The sequence below is a fragment of the Oncorhynchus clarkii genome, chromosome 10, assembly GCF_045791955.1.
Source record: "Oncorhynchus clarkii lewisi isolate Uvic-CL-2024 chromosome 10, UVic_Ocla_1.0, whole genome shotgun sequence".
Classification (NCBI taxonomy): domain Eukaryota; kingdom Metazoa; phylum Chordata; class Actinopteri; order Salmoniformes; family Salmonidae; genus Oncorhynchus; species Oncorhynchus clarkii.
Window position 1 is genome coordinate 77268570 of NC_092156.1, and position 25827 is coordinate 77294396.

The 25827-nt window shown below is 40.0% G+C and overlaps 1 protein-coding gene across 1 annotated transcript in view; it reads right to left on the reverse strand.

Moving 5' to 3' along the window:
• Nucleotides 1–25827, reverse strand: part of LOC139419355 (WD repeat-containing protein 19-like) — an 87180-nt gene that overhangs the window by 3852 nt on the left and 57501 nt on the right. Inside the window, exons 4-11 of the mRNA XM_071169295.1 lie at nt 10830–10976; nt 9973–10097; nt 9633–9742; nt 8130–8198; nt 6386–6463; nt 5984–6080; nt 4577–4696; nt 70–156 (exon numbers count right to left, since the gene is read on the reverse strand). Of these exons, the coding sequence (XP_071025396.1) occupies nt 70–156; nt 4577–4696; nt 5984–6080; nt 6386–6463; nt 8130–8198; nt 9633–9742; nt 9973–10097; nt 10830–10976 (833 nt within the window). The remainder of the gene's footprint in view (nt 1–69; nt 157–4576; nt 4697–5983; nt 6081–6385; nt 6464–8129; nt 8199–9632; nt 9743–9972; nt 10098–10829; nt 10977–25827) is intronic.

The following is a 25827-nucleotide window of genomic DNA, read 5'->3' on the forward strand; positions in this document are numbered from 1 at the left end:
GTGTGTGTGTGTGTGTGTGTGTGTGTGTGTGTGTGTGTGTGTGTGTGTGTGTGTGTGTGTGTGACTCACGGGAGGGGAATTTGCTGATGTTGTTGGAAACTCTGATGAGCATGCGAGCTGCATTCAGATGCTCCCCTCTCTTCACATGGATCTGAAATCAATCAATCAATATATCAACCAGTCAATACAATCAATCAACACATATATCAATACACCAACAACCAATACATCAATACATCAAACAATACATCAACCAATACATTAACCAATACATCAATACATCAACCAATACATCAATACATCACTACATCAATACATCAAACAATACATTAACCAATACATCAATACATCAACCAATACATCAATACATCACTACATCAACATCAATACATCAATACATCAACCAACCAATACATCAACCAACCAACCAATACATCAATACATCAACCAATACATCAATACATCAATACATCAACCAATACACCAATACATCAATAAATCAATACATCAACCAATACACCAATACACCAATACATCAATACATCAACCAATACACCAATACATCAATACATCAACCAATACATCAATACATCAATAAATCAATACATCAACCAATACATCAATACATCAATACACCAACCAATACATCAATACATCAACCAACCAATACATCAATACACCAACCAATACATCAATACATCAATACACCAACCAATACATCAACCAATACATCAATACATCAACCAATACATCAATACATCAACCAATACATCAATACATCAATACATCAACCAATACACCAACCAATACATCAATACATCAATACATCAACCAATACATCAATACACCAATACATCAACCAACCAATACATCAATACATTAACCAATACATCAATACATCAACCAATACATCAATACATCAACCAACCAATACATCAATACACCAATACATCAACCAACCAATACATCAACCAACCAATACATCAACCAATACACCAACCAATACATCCATACACCAATACATACATCAATACATCAACCAACCAATACATCAATACATCAACCAATACATCAATACATCAATACATCAACCAACCAATACATCAATACACCAACCAATACATCAACCAATACATCAATACAATCAACCAATACATCAACCAATACACCAATACATCAACCAATACATCAATACATCAACCAATACACCAACCAATACATCCATACACCAATACATAATCAACCAATACATCAACCAATACATCAATACATCAACCAACCAATACATCAACCAACCAATACATCAACCAACCAATACATCAACCAACCAATACATCAACCAATACACCAACCAATACATCCATACACCAATACATAATCAACCAATACATCAATACATCAACCAACCAATACATCCATACACCAATACATAATCAACCAATACATCAACCAATACATCAACCAATACATCAACCAATACATCAACACATCAACCAACCAATACATCCATACACCAATACATAATCAACCAATACATCAACCAATACATCAATACATCAACCAACCAATACATCCATACACCAATACATCAACCAATACACCAACCAATACATCCATACACCAATACACCAACCAATACATCCATACACCAATACATAATCAACCAATACATCAACCAATACATCAATACATCAACCAACCAATACATCCATACACCAATACATCAACCAATACACCAACCAATACATCCATACATCAATACACCAACCAATACATCAACCAATACATCAATACATCAACCAATACATCAATACATCAACCAATACATCAATACATCAACCAATACATCAATACATCAACCAATACATCAATACATCAACCAATACATATATACATCAACCAATACATCAATACACCAACCAATACATCAACCAATACATCAATACATCAACCAATACATCAATACATTAACCAATACATCAATACACCAACCAATACATCAACCAATACATCAATACATCAATACATCAACCAACCAATACATCAATACACCAACCAATACATCAATACATCAACCAATACATCAACCAATACATCAATACACCAACCAATACATCAACCAATACATCAACCAATACATCAACCAATACATCAATACACCAACCAATACATCAACCAATACATCAATACATCAATACATCAACCAATACATCAACCAATACATCAACCAATACACCAATACATCAACCAATACATCAACCAATACATCAACCAATACATCAACCAATACATCAATACATCAACATCAATACATCAATACACCAACCAGTACATCAACCAATACATCAATACACCAACCAGTACATCAACCAATACATCAATACATCAATACATCAACCAATACACCAACCAATACATCCATACACCAATACATAATCAACCAATACACCAACCAATACATCAATACATCAACCAACCAATACATCAACCAACCAATACATCAACCAACCAATACATCAACCAATACACCAACCAATACATCCAACCAATACACCAATACATAACCAACCAACCAATCAACCAATACATCAATACATCAACCAACCAATACATCAATACATCAACCAACCAATACATCCATACACCAATACATCAACCAATACACCAACCAATACATCCATACACCAATACATCAACCAATACACCAACCAATACATCCATACACCAATACATAACCAACCAATACACCAACCAATACATCAACCAATACACCAATACACCAACCAATACACCAACCAATACACCAACCAATACATCCATACAGCAATACATAACCAACCAATACACCAACCAATACACCAATACACCAACCAATACACCAACCAATACACCAACCAATACATCAATACATCAACCAATACATCAATACATCAACCAATACATCAATACATCAACCAATACATCAATACATCAACCAATACATCAATACATCAACCAATACATCAATACACCAACCAATACATCAACCAATACATCAATACATCAACCAATACATCAATACATCAACCAATACATCAATACATTAACCAATACATCAATACACCAACCAATACATCAACCAATACATCAATACATCAATACATCAACCAACCAATACATCAATACACCAACCAATACATCAATACATCAACCAATACATCAACCAATACATCAATACACCAACCAATACATCAACCAATACATCAACCAATACATCAATACACCAACCAATACATCAACCAATACATCAATACATCAATACATCAACCAATACATCAACCAATACACCAATACATCAACCAATACATCAACCAATACATCAACCAATACATCAATACATCAATACATCAACCAATACATCAATACACCAACCAGTACATCAACCAATACATCAATACACCAACCAGTACATCAACCAATACATCAATACATCAATACATCAACCAATACACCAACCAATACATCCATACACCAATACATAATCAACCAATACACCAACCAATACACCAATACATCAACCAACCAATACATCAACCAACCAATACATCAACCAACCAATACATCAACCAATACACCAACCAATACATCCATACACCAATACATAATCAACCAATACATCAATACATCAACCAATACATCAATACATCAACCAACCAATACATCCATACACCAATACATCAACCAATACACCAACCAATACATCCATACACCAATACATCAACCAATACACCAACCAATACATCCATACACCAATACATAACCAACCAATACACCAACCAATACATCAACCAATACACCAATACACCAACCAATACACCAACCAATACACCAACCAATACATCCATACACCAATACATAACCAACCAATACACCAACCAATACACCAATACACCAACCAATACACCAACCAATACACCAACCAATACATCCATACACCAATACATAACCAACCAATACACCAACCAATACATCAATACACCAACCAATACACCAACCAATACACCAACCAATACATCCATACACCAATCAATCCATAATCACATAATCATAATCACGCATCAGGTATCATCAACTGGCCCCCAGGAGTTCAGTTCTATCCTAGTAGAGGATGCTGGGTAGTGTTATAGCAGTAGAGGATGCTGGGTATTGTAGTGGTATAGCAGTAGGGGATGCTGGGTAGTTGAGTGGTATAGCAGTAGTGGATGCTGGGTAGTTGAGTGGTATAGCGGTAGAGGATGCTGGGTGGTTGAGTGGTATAGCAGTAGAGGATGCTGGGTAGTGTAGTTGGTATAGCAGTAGAGGATGCTGGGTATGTAGTGGTATAGCAGTAGAGGATGCTGGGTAGTGTAGTGGTAGAGCAGTGGAGGATACTGGGTAGTGTAGTGGTATAGCAGTAGAGGATATTGGCTAGTGTAGTGGTATAGCAGTAGAGGATGCTGGGTAGTGTAGTGGTATAGCAGTAGTGTAGTGTAGTGGTATAGCAGTAGAGGATGCTGGCTAGTGTAGTGGTATAGCTACTGGCTAGTGTAGTTCTACCTTAGTATGTATGAGTGGAGGATCATGAGGTTGGTGTTCATCTCAGCAGGGATTCTGATCTTCTGTGTCTGCAGCTCAGTGTACATACTGATCAGCACGTCATGGGCGCTACGGTAGTTCCCTGGATCACACATGCACACAAACACGTCCTTTAAGATATGTGAATGACTGTGTGTATATTTATGACTGTGTGTATGTACAGTACCAGTCAAAAGTGTGGACACACCTACTCATTCCAGGGTTCTAGAACACCTACTCATTCCAGGGTTCTAGAACACCTACTCATTCCAGGGTTCTAGAACACCTACTCATTTCAGGGGTTTTCTTTATTTTTACTGTTTTCTACATTGTAGAATAATAGTGAAGACATCGACACTATGACATAACACATATGGAATATGGAATCATGTAGTAACCAACAAAGTGTTAAACAAATAAAAATATATTTTACATTTGAGATACTTTAAAGTAGCCACCCTTTGCCTTCATGACAACTTTGCATACCTCTTGGCAGACTGCTCCTCTCTCTCTCTATATATATATATATATATATGTGAGTGTGTACCTGCAGACTGCTCCTCTCTCTCTCTCTCTATATATATATATATATATATATATATATATATATATATATATATATATATATATATATATATATATATATATATGTGTGTGTACCTGCAGACTGCTCCTCTATATATATATATATATATATATATGTGAGTGTGTACCTGCAGACTGCTCCTCTCTATATATATATATGTGAGTGTGTACCTGCAGACCGCTCCTCTCTATATATATATATGTGAGTGTGTACCTGCAGACCGCTCCTCTCTATATATATATATGTGAGTGTGTACCTGCAGACTGCTCCTCTCTATATATATATATGTGAGTGTGTACCTGCAGACCGCTCCTCTCTATATATATATATATGTGAGTGTGTACCTGCAGACTGCTCCTCTATATATATATATATATATATATGTGAGTGTGTACCTGCAGACCGCTCCTCTCTATATATATATATGTGAGTGTGTACCTGCAGACTGCTCCTCTCTCTATATATATATATATGTGAGTGTGTACCTGCAGACTGCTCCTCTCTATATATATATATGTGAGTGTGTACCTGCAGACTGCTCCTCTCTCTATATATATATATATGTGAGTGTGTACCTGCAGACTGCTCCTCTCTATATATATATATGTGAGTGTGTACCTGCAGACTGCTCCTCTCTCTCTATATATATATATATGTGAGTGTGTACCTGCAGACTGCTCCTCTCTCTCTATATATATATATATGTGAGTGTGTACCTGCAGACTGCTCCTCTCTATATATATATATGTGAGTGTGTACCTGCAGACTGCTCCTCTCTATATATATATATATGTGATTGTGTACCTGCAGACTGCTCCTCTCTAGCGATGATGATGGCAGTACACGCTGCCTCTCTGTACTGCAGCAGGCCCATGTAGAGACGGAACAGGTACTTGGCATCCTGGGAGGAGGGGGAAGACAACACCACTACTCAGTGATAGGCTCCCTGTCAGATGGCAGCCAATCAGACAGAGAGAGCAAACGCACGGATTGGGTGGCAGGTGGAGGGGTGGGGACAGAGAGCCCACACAATGCTTATAGTGTAAAATACAAATCTCTCTCACAGACAGACAGACAGACAGACAGACAGACAGACAGACAGACAGACAGACAGACAGACAGACAGTGAAAGAAAAGCCAAGCGACTATTTCAATCAATTAAAGACAGACAGACAGATATTGATAAGTTAGTATAATATTGATTACCTTGGGCATGCCGTCACTTTCCCCCATCAGGTAATCAATCAGCTGATTGGTCAAAGACTCATCCTTGGCTTGGCCCACCTGGAAAACACACACACACAGTCTTGTATAACTAACCTTGTGGGGACACACTTACCCTAAACACACAGTCTTGTATAACTAACCTTGTGGGGACACACTTACCCTAAACACACAGTCTTGTATAACTAACCTTGTGGGGACACACTTACCCTAAACACACAGTCTTGTATAACTAACCTTGTGGGGACACACTTACCCTAAACACACAGTCTTGTATAACTAACCTTGTGGGGACACAATTCCGTCCTATTCAAAATATTATTTTCCCTAACCCATACTCTTAACCCTAGTTCCTAACCCATACTCTTAACCCTAGTTCCTAACCCATACTCTTAACCCTAAACCCTAGTTCCTAACCCATACTCTCAACCCTAGTTCCTAACCCATACTCGTAACCCTAGTTCCTAACCCATACTCTTAACCCTAGTTCCTAACCCATACTCTCAACCCTAACCCATACTCTCAACCCTAGTTCCTAACCCATACTCGTAACCCTAGTTCCTAACCCATACTCTCAACCCTAACCCATACTCTCAACCCTAGTTCCTAACCCATACTCTTAACCCTAGTTCCTAACCCATCCTAACCCATACTCGTAACCCTAGTTCCTAACCCATACTCTCAACCCTAGTTCCTAACCCATACTCGTAACCCTAGTTCCTAACCCATACTCTCAACCCTAACCCATACTCTCAACCCTAACCCATACTCTCAACCCTAACCCATACTCTTAACCCTAGTTCCTAACCCATACTCTTAACCCTAGTTCCTAACCCATACTCTCAACCCTAACCCATACTCTTAACCCTAGTTCCTAACCCATACTCTCAACCCTAGTTCCTAACCCATACTCGTAACCCTAGTTCCTAACCCATACTCTCAACCCTAACCCATACTCGTAACCCTAGTTCCTAACCCATACTCTCAACCCTAGTTCCTAACCCATACTCCTAACCCTAGTTCCTAACCCTAAACCCTAGTTCCTAACCCTAGTTCCTAACCCATACTCTTAACCCTAGTTCCTAACCCATACTCTTAACCCTTAACCCTAGTTCCTAACCCTAACCCTAGTTCCTAACCTATACTCTTAACCCTAGTTCCTAACCCATACTCTTAACCCTAGTTCCTAACCCATACTCTTAACCCTAGTTCCTAACCCATAGTCTTAACCCTAGTTCCTAACCCATAGTCTTAACCCTAAAACTAACCTTAGCTCGTAGCTTAACCCTAACCCTAGTTCCTAACCCTAATTCTAACCTTAACCCTAACCCTAGTTCCTAACCCATACTCTTAACCCTAAACCTACAACTAACCTTAGCTCCTAACCCTAATTCTAACCTTAACCCTAACCCTAGTTCCTAACCCATACTCTTAACCCTAAACCTAAAAATAACCTTAGCTCCTAACCCTAATTCTAACCTTATCCCTAACCCTAGTTCCTAACCCATACTCTTAACCCTAAACCTAAAACTAACCTTAGCTCCTAACCATAATTCTAACCTTAACCCTAACCCTAGTTCCTAACCCATACTCTTAACCCTAAACCTACAACTAACCTTAGCTCCTAACCCTAATTCTAACCTTAACCCCCCTAGAAACAGTTAAATACACACACACACACACACACACACACACACACACACACACACACACACACTCCTGTCACCGTCTCTATAGCCATCTCGATGGCCAGGTTGTCATCAGTGTTGGGACATTTCAGGAAGTGCTTCAGGGCCTGAGAGAGAGAGAGAGAGAGAGAGAGAGAGAGAGGGGGGGGGGGGGGGGTGAGTGAGTGAGTGACTGGGCCAATTTATTAATGGGGGGTGGATGGATGAATGGATAGATAGATAGATAGATAGAGAGTACTTTGCTGTACTGATAGATAGATATAGATAGATAAATACTTTGCTGTACTGATAGATAGATAGATAGATAGATAGATAGATAGATAGATAGATAGATAGATAGATAGATAGATAGATAGATAGATAGATAGATAGATGTACTGATAGATAGATAGATAGATAGATAGATAGATAGATAGATAGATGAGTACTTTGCTGTACTGATAGATAGATAGATAGATAGATGAGTACTTTGCTGTACTGATAGATAGATAGATAGATAGATAGATATATAGATGAGTACTTTGCTGTACTGATAGATATATAGATAGATAGATAGATAGATAGATGAGTACTTTGCTGTACTGATAGATAGATAGATGAGTACTTTGCTGTACTGATAGATAGATAGATAGATAGATAGATAGATAGATGAGTACTTTGCTGTACTGATAGATAGATAGATAGAGAGTACTTTGCTGTACTGATAGATAGATAGATAGATAAATACTTTGCTGTACTGATAGATAGATAGATAGATAGATAGATAGATAGATAGATAGATAGATGAGTACTTTGCTGTACTGATAGATAGATAGATAGATGAGTACTTTGCTGTACTGATAGATAGATAGATGAGTACTTTGCTGTACTGATAGATAGATAGATAGATAGATAGATAGATAGATGAGTACTTTGCTGTACTGATAGATAGATAGATAGATAGATAGATAGATAGATAGATAGATGAGTACTTTGCTGTACTGATAGATAGATAGATAGATAGATAGATAGATGAGTACTTTGCTGTACTGATAGATAGATAGATAGATAGATAGATAGATGAGTACTTTGCTGTACTGATAGATAGATAGATAGATAGATGAGTACTTTGCTGTACTGATAGATAGATAGATAGATGAGTACTTTGCTGTACTGATAGATAGATAGATAGATGAGTACTTTGCTGTACTGATAGATATAGATAGATAAATACTTTTCTGTACTGATAGATAGATAGATAGATAGATAGATAGATAGATAGATAGATAGATAGATGAGTACTTTGCTGTACTGATAGATAGATAGATAGATAGATGAGTACTTTGCTGTACTGATAGATAGATAGATAGATAGATCGATGAGTACTTTGCTGTACTGGTAGATAGATAGATCGATAGATAGATAGATAGATAGATAGATGAGTACTTTGCTGTACTGATAGATAGATAGATAGATAGATAGATAGATAGATAGATGAGTACTTTGCTGTACTGATAGATAGATAGATAGATAGATAGATAGATAGATAGATAGATGAGTACTTTGCTGTACTGGCCACACTTGTGGAAGAACCTCCCAGCCTGCAGGTGTTTGTTCTCCCCCTGGAAGTAGAGAGCCATACTCTGGTAGTCCTCCTGGGTGGCCTCAGAGCCTGCACACACACACACACACACACACACACACACACACACACACATTCACTACTTTCCACTGATTATGATGCATCAACACTAACAGTGTCCCGCACAGACTCCCCCCTCCTCCCAGCCCCTCCCCCCTCTCAGCCCCCAGACACCCCCCTCCTCCCCGTAGACACACAGACCCCCCCACCCCCCAGCCCAGACCCCCTCCCTCCCCGTAGACACAGACAGAGAGACTGACTGATGATGTCAGCGTAGCTGTCCATCTGCCCGTGTTGCTGTGCCAGCTGGAAGGCCTCGTCGTTACAGTGGGACAACACCAGGAACTGGATGGCTGAGCCGTAGTCACTTAGACGCAGGAAGAACCTGAAACACACACACACACAGATAGACATAAACACACAGACTCACACAAACACACACACACACACACACACACAGAGATAGACATAAACACAGACTCACACACACACACACACACACACACACACACACACACACACACACACACACACACACACACACACACACAGATAGACAAACACACAGACTCACAAACACACACACACACCACTTAGAATCATAATAAAAGTAGAGTTTGTCTCGCTGACTGACTGTCTGTCTGACTGACTGTCTCGCTGACTGACTGTGTCTCGCTGCCTGACTGTCTGTCCCGCAGCCTGACTGTCTGTCTCGCAGCCTGACTGTCTGTCTCGCAGCCTGACTGTCTGTCTCGCAGCCTGACTGTCTGTCTCGCAGCCTGACTGTCTGTCTCGCAGCCTGACTGTCTGTCTCGCAGCCTGAATGTCTGTCTCGCAGCCTGACTGTCTGTCTCGCAGCCTGACTGTCTGTCTCGCTGCCTGAATGTCTGTCTCGCAGCGTGACTGTCTGTCTCGCAGCCTGACTGTCTGTCTCGCAGCCTGACTGTCTCGCTGACTGACTGTCTGTCTTGCTGCCTGACAGTCTCGCTGACTGTCTGTCTAGCTGCCTGACTGTCTGTCTCACTGCCTGACTGTCTGTCTCACTGCCTGACTGTCTCTCCCTCTGACTGTGTGACTGTCCCTCTGACTGTGTGTCTCGCTGCATGACAGTCCCCACCTGGCAACCATCTTGGCCCCGTCGATGCTCTGCGTCTCCCTGACAATGCGGACGGCGTCTTCAGGGTTGTTGAGGTGATCCAGCAACACCCGGATCACGTTGTCCCAGTCCCTGGCACTCTCATAGGCCTGGGCAGCCTCCTTAAACCTGACACACACAACATTATCACAGTCCCTCACACAGCCTCCTTAAACCATAATATTATCCCTCACACTGCCTCCTTAAACCATAATATTATCCCAGTCCCTCACACTGCCTCCTTAAACCATAATATTATCCCTCACACTGCCTCCTTAAACCATAATATTATCCCTGACACTGCCTCCTTAAACCATAATATTATCCCTCACACTGCCTCCTTAAACCATAATATTATCCCTCACATTGTCTCCACAAACCATAATATTATCCCAGTCCCTCACACTGGCTCCTTAAACCATAATATTATCCCTCACACTGCCTCCTTAAACCACAATATTATCCCTCACACTGACTCCTCAAACATAATATTATCCCTCACACTGCCTCCTTAAACCATAATATTATCCCTCACACTGCCTCCTTAAACCATAATATTATCCCTCACACTGCCTCCTTAAACCATAATATTATCCCAGTCCCTCACACTGCCTCCTTAAACCATAATATTATCCCAGTCCCTCACACTGTCTCCTTAAACCATAATATTATCCCAGTCCCTCACACTGCCTCCTTAAACCATAATATTATCCCTCACACTGCCTCCTTAAACCATAATATTATCCCTCACACTGACTCCTTAAACCATAATATTATCCCAGTCAATAACATTGTATCCTTAAACCATGATATTATCCCAGTCCCTCACACTGCCTCCTTAAACCATAATATTATCCCAGTCCCTCACACTGTCTCCTTAAGCATAATATTATCCCAGTCCCTCACACTGCCTCCTTAAACCATAATAGTATCCCTCACACTGGCTCCTTAAACCATAATATTATCCCTCACACTGCCTCCTTAAACCATAATATTATCCCAGTCCCTCACACTGGCTCCTTAAACCATAATATAATCCCTCACACTGCCTCCATAAACCATAATATTATCCCTCACACTGCCTCCTTAAACCACAATATTATCCCAGTCCCTCACACTGCCTCCTTAAACCATAATATTATCTCAGTCCCTCACACTGCCTCCTTAAATCATAATATTATCCCTCACACTGCCTCCTTAAACCATAATATAATCCTCACACTGCCTCCTTAAACCATAATATTATCCAAGTCCCTCACACTCTCTCCTTAAACCATAATATTATCCCTCACACTGTTTCCTTAAACCATAATATTATCCCTCACACTGCCTCCTTAAACCATAATATTATCCCTCACACTGCCTCCTTAAACCATAATATTATCCCAGTCCCTCACACTGCCTCCTTAAACCATAATATAATCCCTCACACTGCCTCCTTAAACCATAATATTATCCCAGTCCCTCACACTGCCTCCTTAAACCATAATATTATCCCAGTCCCTCACACTGCCTCCTTAAACCATAATATTATCCCTCACACTGACTCCTTAAACCATAATATTATCCCTCACACTGCCTCCTTAAACCATAATATTATCCCAGTCCCTCACACTGTCTCCTTAAACCATAATATTATCCCTCACACTGCCTCCTTAAACCATAATATTATCCCTCACACTGACTCCTTAAACCATAATATTATCCCTCACACTGACTCCTTAAACCATAATATTATCCCTCACACTGCCTCCTTAAACCATAATATTAACCCTCACACTGCCTCCTTAAACCATAATATTAAGCCTCACACTGTCTCCTTAAACCATGATATTATCCCTCACACTGCCTCCTTAAACCATAATATTATCCCTTACACTGCCTCCTTAAACCATAATATTATCCCAGTCCCCCACGTGGCCTCCTTAAACCATACAATTATCCCAGTCCCCCACACGGCCTCCTTAAACCATAATATTATCCCTCACACTGTCTCCTTAAACCATAATATAATCCCTCACACTGCCTCCTTAAACCATAATATTATCCCAGTCCCTCACACTGCCTCCTTAAACCATAATATTATCCCTCACACTGCCTCCTTAAACCATAATGTAATCCCTCACACTGGCTCCTTAAACCATAATATTATCCCTCACACTGCCTCCTTAAACCATAATATAATCCCTCACACTGGCTCCTTAAACCATAATATTATCTCAGTCCCTCACACTGTCTCCTTAAACCATAATATTATCCCAGTCCCTCACACTGCCTCCTTAAACCATAATATTATCCCTCACACTACCTCCTTAAACCATAATATTATCTCAGTCCCTCACACTGACTCCTTAAACCATAATATTATCCCTCACACTGTCTCCTTAAACCATAATATTATCCCAGTCCCTCACACTGGCTCCTTAAACCATAATATTATCCATCACACTGCCTCCTTAAACCATAATATTATCCCTCACACTGCCTCCTTAAACCACAATATTATCCCTCACACTGACTCCTTAAACCATAATATTATCCCTCACACTGCCTCCTTAAACCATAATATTATCCCAGTCCCCCACACGGCCTCCTTAAACCATAATATTATCCCTCACACTGTCTCCTTAAACCATAATATAATCCCTCACACTGCCTCCTTAAACCATAATATTATCCCAGTCCCTCACACTGCCTCCTTAAACCATAATATTATCCCAGTCCCTCACACTGCCTCCTTAAACCATAATATTATCCCTCACACTGTCTCCTTAAACCATAATATTATCCCAGTCCCTCACACTGCCTCCTTAAACCATAATATTATCCCAGTTCCTTACATTGTCTCCTTAAACCATGATATTATCCCAGTCCCTTACATTGTCTCCTTAAACCATGATATTATCCCAGTCCCTCACACTGGCTCCTTAAACCAAAATATAATCCCTCACACTGCCTCCTTAAACCATAATATAATCCCTCACACTGCCTCCTTAAACCATAATATTATCCCAGTCCCTCACACTGACTCCTTAAACCATAATATTATCCCAGTCCATCACACTGTCTCCTTAAACCATAATATTATCCCAGTCAGTCACATTGTCTCCTTAAACCATGACATTATCCCAGTCCCTCACACTTCCTCCTTAAACCATAATAGTATCCCTCACACTGACTCCTTAAACCATAATATTATCCCAGTCCGTCACACTGGCTCCTTAAACCATAATATTATCCCTCACACTGCCTCCTTAAACCATAATATTATCCCCGTCCCTCACACTGACTCCTTAAACCATAATATTATCCCAGTCCATCACACTGTCTCCTTAAACCATAATATTATCCCAGTCAGTCACATTGTCTCCTTAAACCATGATATTATCCCAGTCCCTCACACTGGCTCCTTAAACCATAATATAATCCCTCACACTGCCTCCTTAAACCATAAAATTATCCCTCACACTGCCTCCTTAAACCATAATATTATCCCAGTCCCTCACACTGCCTCCTTAAACCATAATATTATCCCAGTCCATCACACTGTCTCCTTAAACCATAATATTATCCCAGTCCCTCACACTGCCTCCATAAACCATAATATTATCCCTCACACTGCCTCCTTAAACCACAATATTATCCCAGTCCCTCACACTGCCTCCTTAAACCATAATATTATCTCAGTCCCTCACACTGCCTCCTTAAATCATAATATTATCCCTCACACTGCCTCCTTAAACCATAATATAATCCTCACACTGCCTCCTTAAACCATAATATTATCCAAGTCCCTCACACTCTCTCCTTAAACCATAATATTATCCCTCACACTGTTTCCTTAAACCATAATATTATCCCTCACACTGCCTCCTTAAACCATAATATTATCCCTCACACTGCCTCCTTAAACCATAATATTATCCCAGTCCCTCACACTGCCTCCTTAAACCATAATATAATCCCTCACACTGCCTCCTTAAACCATAATATTATCCCAGTCCCTCACACTGCCTCCTTAAACCATAATATTATCCCAGTCCCTCACACTGCCTCCTTAAACCATAATATTATCCCTCACACTGACTCCTTAAACCATAATATTATCCCTCACACTGCCTCCTTAAACCATAATATTATCCCAGTCCCTCACACTGTCTCCTTAAACCATAATATTATCCCTCACACTGCCTCCTTAAACCATAATATTATCCCTCACACTGACTCCTTAAACCATAATATTATCCCTCACACTGACTCCTTAAACCATAATATTATCCCTCACACTGCCTCCTTAAACCATAATATTAACCCTCACACTGCCTCCTTAAACCATAATATTAAGCCTCACACTGTCTCCTTAAACCATGATATTATCCCTCACACTGCCTCCTTAAACCATAATATTATCCCTTACACTGCCTCCTTAAACCATAATATTATCCCAGTCCCCCACGTGGCCTCCTTAAACCATACAATTATCCCAGTCCCCCACACGGCCTCCTTAAACCATAATATTATCCCTCACACTGTCTCCTTAAACCATAATATAATCCCTCACACTGCCTCCTTAAACCATAATATTATCCCAGTCCCTCACACTGCCTCCTTAAACCATAATATTATCCCTCACACTGCCTCCTTAAACCATAATGTAATCCCTCACACTGGCTCCTTAAACCATAATATTATCCCTCACACTGCCTCCTTAAACCATAATATAATCCCTCACACTGGCTCCTTAAACCATAATATTATCTCAGTCCCTCACACTGTCTCCTTAAACCATAATATTATCCCAGTCCCTCACACTGCCTCCTTAAACCATAATATTATCCCTCACACTACCTCCTTAAACCATAATATTATCTCAGTCCCTCACACTGACTCCTTAAACCATAATATTATCCCTCACACTGTCTCCTTAAACCATAATATTATCCCAGTCCCTCACACTGGCTCCTTAAACCATAATATTATCCATCACACTGCCTCCTTAAACCATAATATTATCCCTCACACTGCCTCCTTAAACCACAATATTATCCCTCACACTGACTCCTTAAACCATAATATTATCCCTCACACTGCCTCCTTAAACCATAATATTATCCCAGTCCCCCACACGGCCTCCTTAAACCATAATATTATCCCTCACACTGTCTCCTTAAACCATAATATAATCCCTCACACTGCCTCCTTAAACCATAATATTATCCCAGTCCCTCACACTGCCTCCTTAAACCATAATATTATCCCAGTCCCTCACACTGCCTCCTTAAACCATAATATTATCCCTCACACTGTCTCCTTAAACCATAATATTATCCCAGTCCCTCACACTGCCTCCTTAAACCATAATATTATCCCAGTTCCTTACATTGTCTCCTTAAACCATGATATTATCCCAGTCCCTTACATTGTCTCCTTAAACCATGATATTATCCCAGTCCCTCACACTGGCTCCTTAAACCAAAATATAATCCCTCACACTGCCTCCTTAAACCATAATATAATCCCTCACACTGCCTCCTTAAACCATAATATTATCCCAGTCCCTCACACTGACTCCTTAAACCATAATATTATCCCAGTCCATCACACTGTCTCCTTAAACCATAATATTATCCCAGTCAGTCACATTGTCTCCTTAAACCATGACATTATCCCAGTCCCTCACACTTCCTCCTTAAACCATAATAGTATCCCTCACACTGACTCCTTAAACCATAATATTATCCCAGTCCGTCACACTGGCTCCTTAAACCATAATATTATCCCTCACACTGCCTCCTTAAACCATAATATTATCCCCGTCCCTCACACTGACTCCTTAAACCATAATATTATCCCAGTCCATCACACTGTCTCCTTAAACCATAATATTATCCCAGTCAGTCACATTGTCTCCTTAAACCATGATATTATCCCAGTCCCTCACACTGGCTCCTTAAACCATAATATAATCCCTCACACTGCCTCCTTAAACCATAAAATTATCCCTCACACTGCCTCCTTAAACCATAATATTATCCCAGTCCCTCACACTGCCTCCTTAAACCATAATATTATCCCAGTCCATCACACTGTCTCCTTAAACCATAATATTATCCCAGTCCCTCACACTGCCTCCTTAAACCATAATATTATCCCTCACACTGCCTCCTTAAACCATAATATTATCCCTCACACTGCCTCCTTAAACCATAATATAATCCCCCACACTGCCTCCTGAAACCATAATATTATCCCAGTCCCTCACACTCTCTCCTTAAACCATAATATTATCCCTCACACTGTTTCCTTAAACCATAATATTATCCCTCACACTGCCTCCTTAAACCATAATATTATCCCTCACACTGCCTCCTTAAACCATAATATTATCCCAGTCCCTCACACTGCCTCCTTAAACCATAATATTATCCCAGTCCCTGACACTGCCTCCTTAAACCATAATATTATCCCTCACACTGCCTCCTTAAACAATAATATTATCCCAGTCCCTCACACTGCCTCCTTAAACCATAATATTATCCCAGTCCCTGACACTGCCTCCTTAAACCATAATATTATCCCTCACACTGCCTCCTTAAACCATAATATTATCCCAGTCCCTCACACTGCCTCCTTAAACCATAATATTATCCCTCACACTGACTCCTTAAACCATAATATTATCCCAGTCAATCACATTGTCTCCTTAAACCATGATATTATCCCAGTCCCTCACACTTCCTCCTTAAACCATAATAGTATCCCTCACACTGACTCCTTAAACCATAATATTATCCCAGTCCCTCACACTGGCTCCTTAAACCATAATATTATCCCAGTCAATCACATTGTCTCCTTAAACCATGATATTATCCCAGTCCCTCACACTGGCTCCTTAAACCATAATATAATCCCTCACACTGCCTCCTTAAACCATAATATTATCCCTCACACTGACTCCTTAAACCATAATATTATCCCAGTCACTCACACTGCCTCCTTAAACCATAATATTATCCCAGTCCCTCACACTGCCTCCTTAAACCATAATATTATCCCTCACACTGCCTCCTTAAACCATAATATTATCCCTCACACTGCCTCCTTAAACCATAATATTATCCCTCACACTGCCTCCTTAAACCATAATATTATCCCAGTCCCTCACACTGTCTCCTTAAACCATAATATTATCCCTCACACTGCCTCCTTAAACCATAATATTATCCCTCACACTGACTCCTTAAACCATAATATTATCCCTCACACTGACTCCTTAAACCATAATATTATCCCAGTCCCTCACACTGTCTCATTAAACCATAATATTATCCCTCACACTGCCTCCTTAAACCATAATATTATCCCTCACACTGACTCCTTAAACCATAATATTATCCCTCACACTGCCTCCTTAAACCATAATAGTATCCCTCACACTGACTCCTTAAACCATAATATTATCCCTCACACTGCCTCCTTAAACCATAATATTATCCCAGTCCCTCACACTGTCTCCTTAAACCATAATATTATCCCTCACACTGCCTCCTTAAAACATAATATTATCCCTCACACTGCCTCCTTAAACCACACTATTATCCCTCACACTGCCTCCTTAAACAATAATATTAACCCTCACACTGCCTCCTTAAACCATAATATTAACCCTCACACTGTCTCCTTAAACCATAATATTATCCCTCACACTGCCTCCTTAAACCATAATATTATCCAGGTCCCTCACACTGCCTCCTTAAACCATAATATTATCCCTCACACTGCCTCCTTAAACCATAATTTTATCCCAGTCCCCCACATGGCCTCCTTAAACCATACAATTATCCCAGTCCCTCACACTGCCTCCTTAAACCATAATATTATCCCTCACACTGACTCCTTAAACCATAATATTATCCCTCACACCGGCTCCTTAAACCATAATATTATCCCTCACACTGTCTCCTTAAACCATAATATTATCCCTCACAATGACTCCTTAAACCATAATATTATCCCAGTCCATCACACTGCCTCCTTAAACCATAATATTATCCCTCACACTGCCTCCTTAAACCATAATATTATCCCTCACACTGCCTCCTTAAACCATAATATTATCCCTCACACTGGCTCCTTAAACCATAATATTATCCCAGTCCCTCACACTGCCTCCTTAAACCATAATATTATCCCTTACACTGACTCCTTAAACCATAATATTATCCCTCACACTGACTCCTTAAACCATAATATTATCCCTCACACTGCCTCCTTAAACCATAATATTATCCCTCACACTGACTCCTTAAACCATAATATTATCCCAGTCCCTCACACTGTCTCCTTAAACCATAATATTATCCCTCACACTGCCTCCTTAAACCATAATATTATCCAGGTCCCTCACACTGCCTCCTTAAACCATAATATTATCCCTCACACTGCCTCCTTAAACCAAAATATTATCCCTCACACTGCCTCCTTAAACCATAATATTATCCCAGTCCCTCACACTGCCTCCTTAAACCATAATATTATCCCTCACACTGCCTCCTTAAACCATAATATTATCCCAGTCCCTCACACTGCCTCCTTAAACCATAATGTTATCCCAGTCCCTCACACTGACTCCTTAAACCATAATATTATCCCTCACACTGCCTCCTTAAACCATATTATTATCCCAGTCCCTCACACTGCCTCCTTAAACCATAATATTATCCCTCACACTGCCTCCTTAAACCATAATATTATCCCTCAAACTGACTCCTTAAACCATAATATTATCCCAGTCCCTCACACTGTCTCCTTGAACCATAATATTATCCCTCACACTGCCTCCTTAAACCATAATATTATCCCTCACACTGCCTCCTTAAACCATAATATTATCCCTCACACTGTCTCCTTAAACCATAATATTATCCCTCACAATGACTCCTTAAACCATAATATTATCCCAGTCCATCACACTGCCTCCTTAAACCATAATATTATCCCTCACACTGCCTCCTTAAACCATAATATTATCCCTCACACTGCCTCCTTAAACCATAATATTATCCCTCACACTGGCTCCTTAAACCATAATATTATCCCAGTCCCTCACACTGTCTCCTTAAACCATAATATTATCCCTTACACTGACTCCTTAAACCATAATATTATCCCTCACACTGACTCCTTAAACCATAATATTATCCCTCACACTGCCTCCTTAAACCATAATATTATCCCTCACACTGACTCCTTAAACCATAATATTATCCCAGTCCCTCACACTGTCTCCTTAAACCATAATATTATCCCTCACACTGCCTCCTTAAACCATAATATTATCCAGGTCCCTCACACTGCCTCCTTAAACCATAATATTATCCCTCACACTGCCTCCTTAAACCAAAATATTATCCCTCACACTGCCTCCTTAAACCATAATATTATCCCAGTCCCTCACACTGCCTCCTTAAACCATAATATTATCCCTCACACTGCCTCCTTAAACCATAATATTATCCCAGTCCCTCACACTGCCTCCTTAAACCATAATGTTATCCCAGTCCCTCACACTGACTCCTTAAACCATAATATTATCCCTCACACTGCCTCCTTAAACCATATTATTATCCCAGTCCCTCACACTGCCTCCTTAAACCATAATATTATCCCTCACACTGCCTCCTTAAACCATAATATTATCCCTCAAACTGACTCCTTAAACCATAATATTATCCCAGTCCCTCACACTGTCTCCTTAAACCATAATATTATCCCTCACACTGCCTCCTTAAACCATAATATTATCCCTCACACTGCCTCCTTAAACCATAATATTATCCCTCACACTGACTCCTTAAACCATAATATTATCCCTCACACTGCCTCCTTAAACCATAATATTATCCAGGTCCCTCACACTGCCTCCTTAAACCATAATATTATCCCTCACACTGCCTCCTTAAACCATAATTTTATCCCAGTCCCCCACATGGCCTCCTTAAACCATACAATTATCCCAGTCCCTCACACTGCCTCCTTAAACCATAATATTATCCCTCACACTGTCTCCTTAAACCATAATATTATCCCTCACACCGGCTCCTTAAACCATAACATTATCCCTCACACTGTATCCTTAAACCATAATATTATCCCTCACAATGACTCCTTAAACCATAATATTATCCCAGTCCATCACACTGCCTCCTTAAACCATAATATTATCCCTCACACTGCCTCCTTAAACCATAATATTATCCCTCACACTGCCTCCTTAAACCATAATATTATCCCTCACACTGGCTCCTTAAACCATAATATTATCCCAGTCCCTCACACTGTCTCCTTAAACCATAATATTATCCCTTACACTGACTCCTTAAACCATAATATTATCCCTCACACTGACTCCTTAAACCATAATATTATCCCTCACACTGCCTCCTTAAACCATAATATTATCCCTCACACTGACTCCTTAAACCATAATATTATCCCAGTCCCTCACACTGTCTCCTTAACCATAATATTATCCCTCACACTGCCTCCTTAAACCATAATATTATCCAGGTCCCTCACACTGCCTCCTTAAACCATAGTATTATCCCTCACACTGCCTCCTTAAACCAAAATATTATCCCTCACACTGCCTCCTTAAACCATAATATTATCCCAGTCCCTCACACTGCCTCCTTAAACCATAATATTATCCCTCACACTGCCTCCTTAAACCATAATATTATCCCAGTCCCTCACACTGCCTCCTTAAACCATAATGTTATCCCAGTCCCTCACACTGACTCCTTAAACCATAATATTATCCCTCACACTGCCTCCTTAAACCATATTATTATCCCAGTCCCTCACACTGCCTCCTTAAACCATAAAATTATCCCTCACACTGCCTCCTTAAACCATAATATTATCCCTCAAACTGACTCCTTAAACCATAATATTATCCCAGTCCCTCACACTGTCTCCTTAAACCATAATATTATCCCTCACACTGCCTCCTTAAACCATAATATTATCCCTCACACTGCCTCCTTAAACCATAATATTATCCCTCACACTGACTCCTTAAACCATAATATTATCCCTCACACTGCCTCCTTAAACCATAATATTATCCCAGTCCCTCACACTGTCTCCTTAAACCATAATATTATCCCAGTCCCTCACACTGTCTCCTTAAACCATGATATTATCCCAGTCCCTCACACTGACTCCTTAAACCATAATATTATCCCTCACACTGACTCCTTAAACCATAATATTATCCCAGTCCCTCACACTGTCTCCTTAAACCATGATATTATCCCAGTCCCTCACACTGCCTCCTTAAACCATAATATTATCCCTCACACTGACTCCTTAAACCATAATATTATCCCAGTCCCTCACACTGCCTCCTTAAACCATAATATTATCCCAGTCCCTCACACTGTCTCCTTAAACCATAATATTATCCCTCACACTGCCTCCTTAAACCATAATATTATCCCTCACACTGCCTCCTTAAATCATAATATTATCCCTCACACTGCCTCCTTAAACCATAATATTATCCCAGTCCCTCACACTGCCTCCTTAAACCACAATATTATCCCAGTCCCTCACACTGGCTCCTTAAACCATAATATTATCTCTCACACTGTCTCCTTAAACCATAATATTATCCCTCACACTGCCTCCTTAAACCATAATATTATCCCAGTCCCTCACACTGCCTCCTTAAACCATAATATTATCCCTCACACTGCCTCCTTAAACCATAATATTATCCCTCACACTGACTCCTTAAACCATAATATTATCCCTCACACTGCCTCCTTAAACCATAATGTTATCCCTCACACTGCCTCCTTAAACCATAATATTATCCCAGTCCCTCACACTGCCTCCTTAAACCATAATATTATCCCTCACACTGCCTCAAACCATAATATTATCCCTCACACTGCCTCCTTAAACCACAATATTATCCCTCACACTGCCTCCTTAAACCATACTATTAACCCTCACACTGCCTCCTTAAACCATAATATTAACCCTCACACTGTCTCCTTAAACCATAATATTATCCCTCACACTGCCTCCTTAAACCATAGTATTATCCAGGTCCCTCACACTGCCTCCTTAAACCATAATATTAACCCTCACACTGACTCCTTAAACCATAATATTATCCCAGTCCCTCACACTGTCTCCTTAAACCATGATATTATCCCAGTCCCTCACACTGCCTCCTTAAACCATAATATTATCCCTCACACTGACTCCTTAAACCATAATATTATCCCAGTCCCTCACACTGCCTCCTTAAACCATAATATTATCCCAGTCCCTCACACTGTCTCCTTAAACCATAATATTATCCCTCACACTGCCTCCTTAAACCATAATATTATCCCTCACACTGCCTCCTTAAATCATAATATTATCCCTCACACTGCCTCCTTAAACCATAATATTATCCCAGTCCCTCACACTGCCTCCTTAAACCACAATATTATCCCAGTCCCTCACACTGGCTCCTTAAACCATAATATTATCTCTCACACTGTCTCCTTAAACCATAATATTATCCCTCACACTGCCTCCTTAAACCATAATATTATCCCAGTCCCTCACACTGCCTCCTTAAACCATAATATTATCCCTCACACTGCCTCCTTAAACCATAATATTATCCCTCACACTGACTCCTTAAACCATAATATTATCCCTCACACTGACTCCTTAAACCATAATATTATCCCTCACACTGACTCCTTAAACCATAATATTATCCCAGTCCCTCACACTGTCTCCTTAAACCATAATATTATCCCTCACACTGCCTCCTTAAACCATAATATTATCCCTCACACTGACTCCTTAAACCATAATATTATCCCTCACACTGCCTCCTTAAACCATAATAGTATCCCTCACACTGACTCCTTAAACCATAATATTATCCCTCACACTGCCTCCTTAAACCATAATATTATCCCAGTCCCTCACACTGCCTCCTTAAACCATAATATTATCCCTCACACTGCCTCCTTAAACCATAATATTATCCCTCACACTGCCTCCTTAAACCACAATATTAACCCTCACACTGCCTCCTTAAACCATAATATTAACCCTCACACTGCCTCCTTAAACCATAATATTAACCCTCACACTGTCTCCTTAAACCATAATATTATCCCTCACACTGCCTCCTTAAACCATAATATTATCCAGGTCCCTCACACTGCCTCCTTAAACCATAATATTAACCCTCACACTGCCTCCTTAAACCATAATATTATCCCAGTCCCCCACATGGCCTCCTTAAACCATACAATTATCCCAGTCCCCCAAACGGCCTCCTTAAACCATAATATTATCCCTCACACTGCCTCCTTAAACCATAATATAATCCCTCACACTGGCTCCTTAAACCATAATATTATCCCTCACACTGACTCCTTAAACCATAATATTATCTCAGTCCCTCACACTGCCTCCTTAAACCATAATATTATCCTAGTCCCTCACACTGCCTCCTTAAACCATAATATTATCCCTCACACTGCCTCCTTAAACCATAATAGTATCTCAGTCCCTCACACTGACTCCTTAAACCATAATATTATCCCTCACACTGTCTCCTTAAACCATAATATTATCCCAGTCCCTCACACTGACTCCTTAAACCATAATATTATCCCTCACACTGCCTCCTTAAACCATAATATTATCCCTCACACTGCCTCCTTAAACCACAATATTATCCCTCACACTGACTCCTTAAACCATAATATTATCCCTCACACTGACTCCTTAAACCATAATATTATCCCTCACACTGCCTCCTTAAACCATAATATTATCCCAGTCCCTCACACTGCCTCCTTAAACCACAATATTATCCCTCACACTGTCTCCTTAAACCATAATATTATCCCTCACACTGGCTCCTTAAACCATAATATTATCCCTCACACTGTCTCCTTAAACCATAATATTATCCCTCACACTGACTCCTTAAACCATAATATTATCCCTCACACTGCCTCCTTAAACCATAATATTATCCCTCACACTGCCTCCTTAAACCATAATATTATCCCAGTCCCTCACACTGACTCCTTAAACCATAATATTATCCCTCACACTGCCTCCTTAAACCATAATATTATCCCTCACACTGACTCCTTAAACCATAATATTATCCCTCACACTGACTCCTTAAACCATAATATTATCCCAGTCCCTCACACTGTCTCCTTAAACCACAATATTATCCCTCACACTGCCTCCTTAAACCATAATATTATCCCAGTCCCTCACACTGCCTCCTTAAACCATAATATAATCCCTCACACTGCCTCCTTAAACCATAATATTATCCCAGTCCCTCACACTGCCTCCTTAAACCATAATATTATCCCAGTCCCTCACACTGCCTCCTTAAACCATAATATTATCCCTCACACTGCCTCCTTAAACCATAATATAATCCCTCACACTGGCTCCTTAAACCATAATATTATCCCTCACACTGACTCCTTAAACCATAATATTATCTCAGTCCCTCACACTGGCTCCTTAAACCATAATATTATCCCAGTCCCTCACACTGCCTCCTTAAACCATAATATTATCCCTCACACTGACTCCTTAAACCATAATATTATCTCAGTCCCTCACACTGGCTCCTTAAACCATAATATTATCCCAGTCCCTCACACTGCCTCCTTAAACCATAATATTATCCCTCACACTGTCTCCTTAAACCATAATATTATCCCAGTCCCTCACACTGTCTCCTTAAACCATAACATTATCCCTCACACTGCCTCCTTAAACCATAATATTATCCCTCACACTGCCTCCTTAAACCACAATATTATCCCTCACACTGACTCCTTAAACCATAATATTATCCCTCACTTACTCCTTAAACCATAATATTATCCCTCACACTGCCTCCTTAAACCAT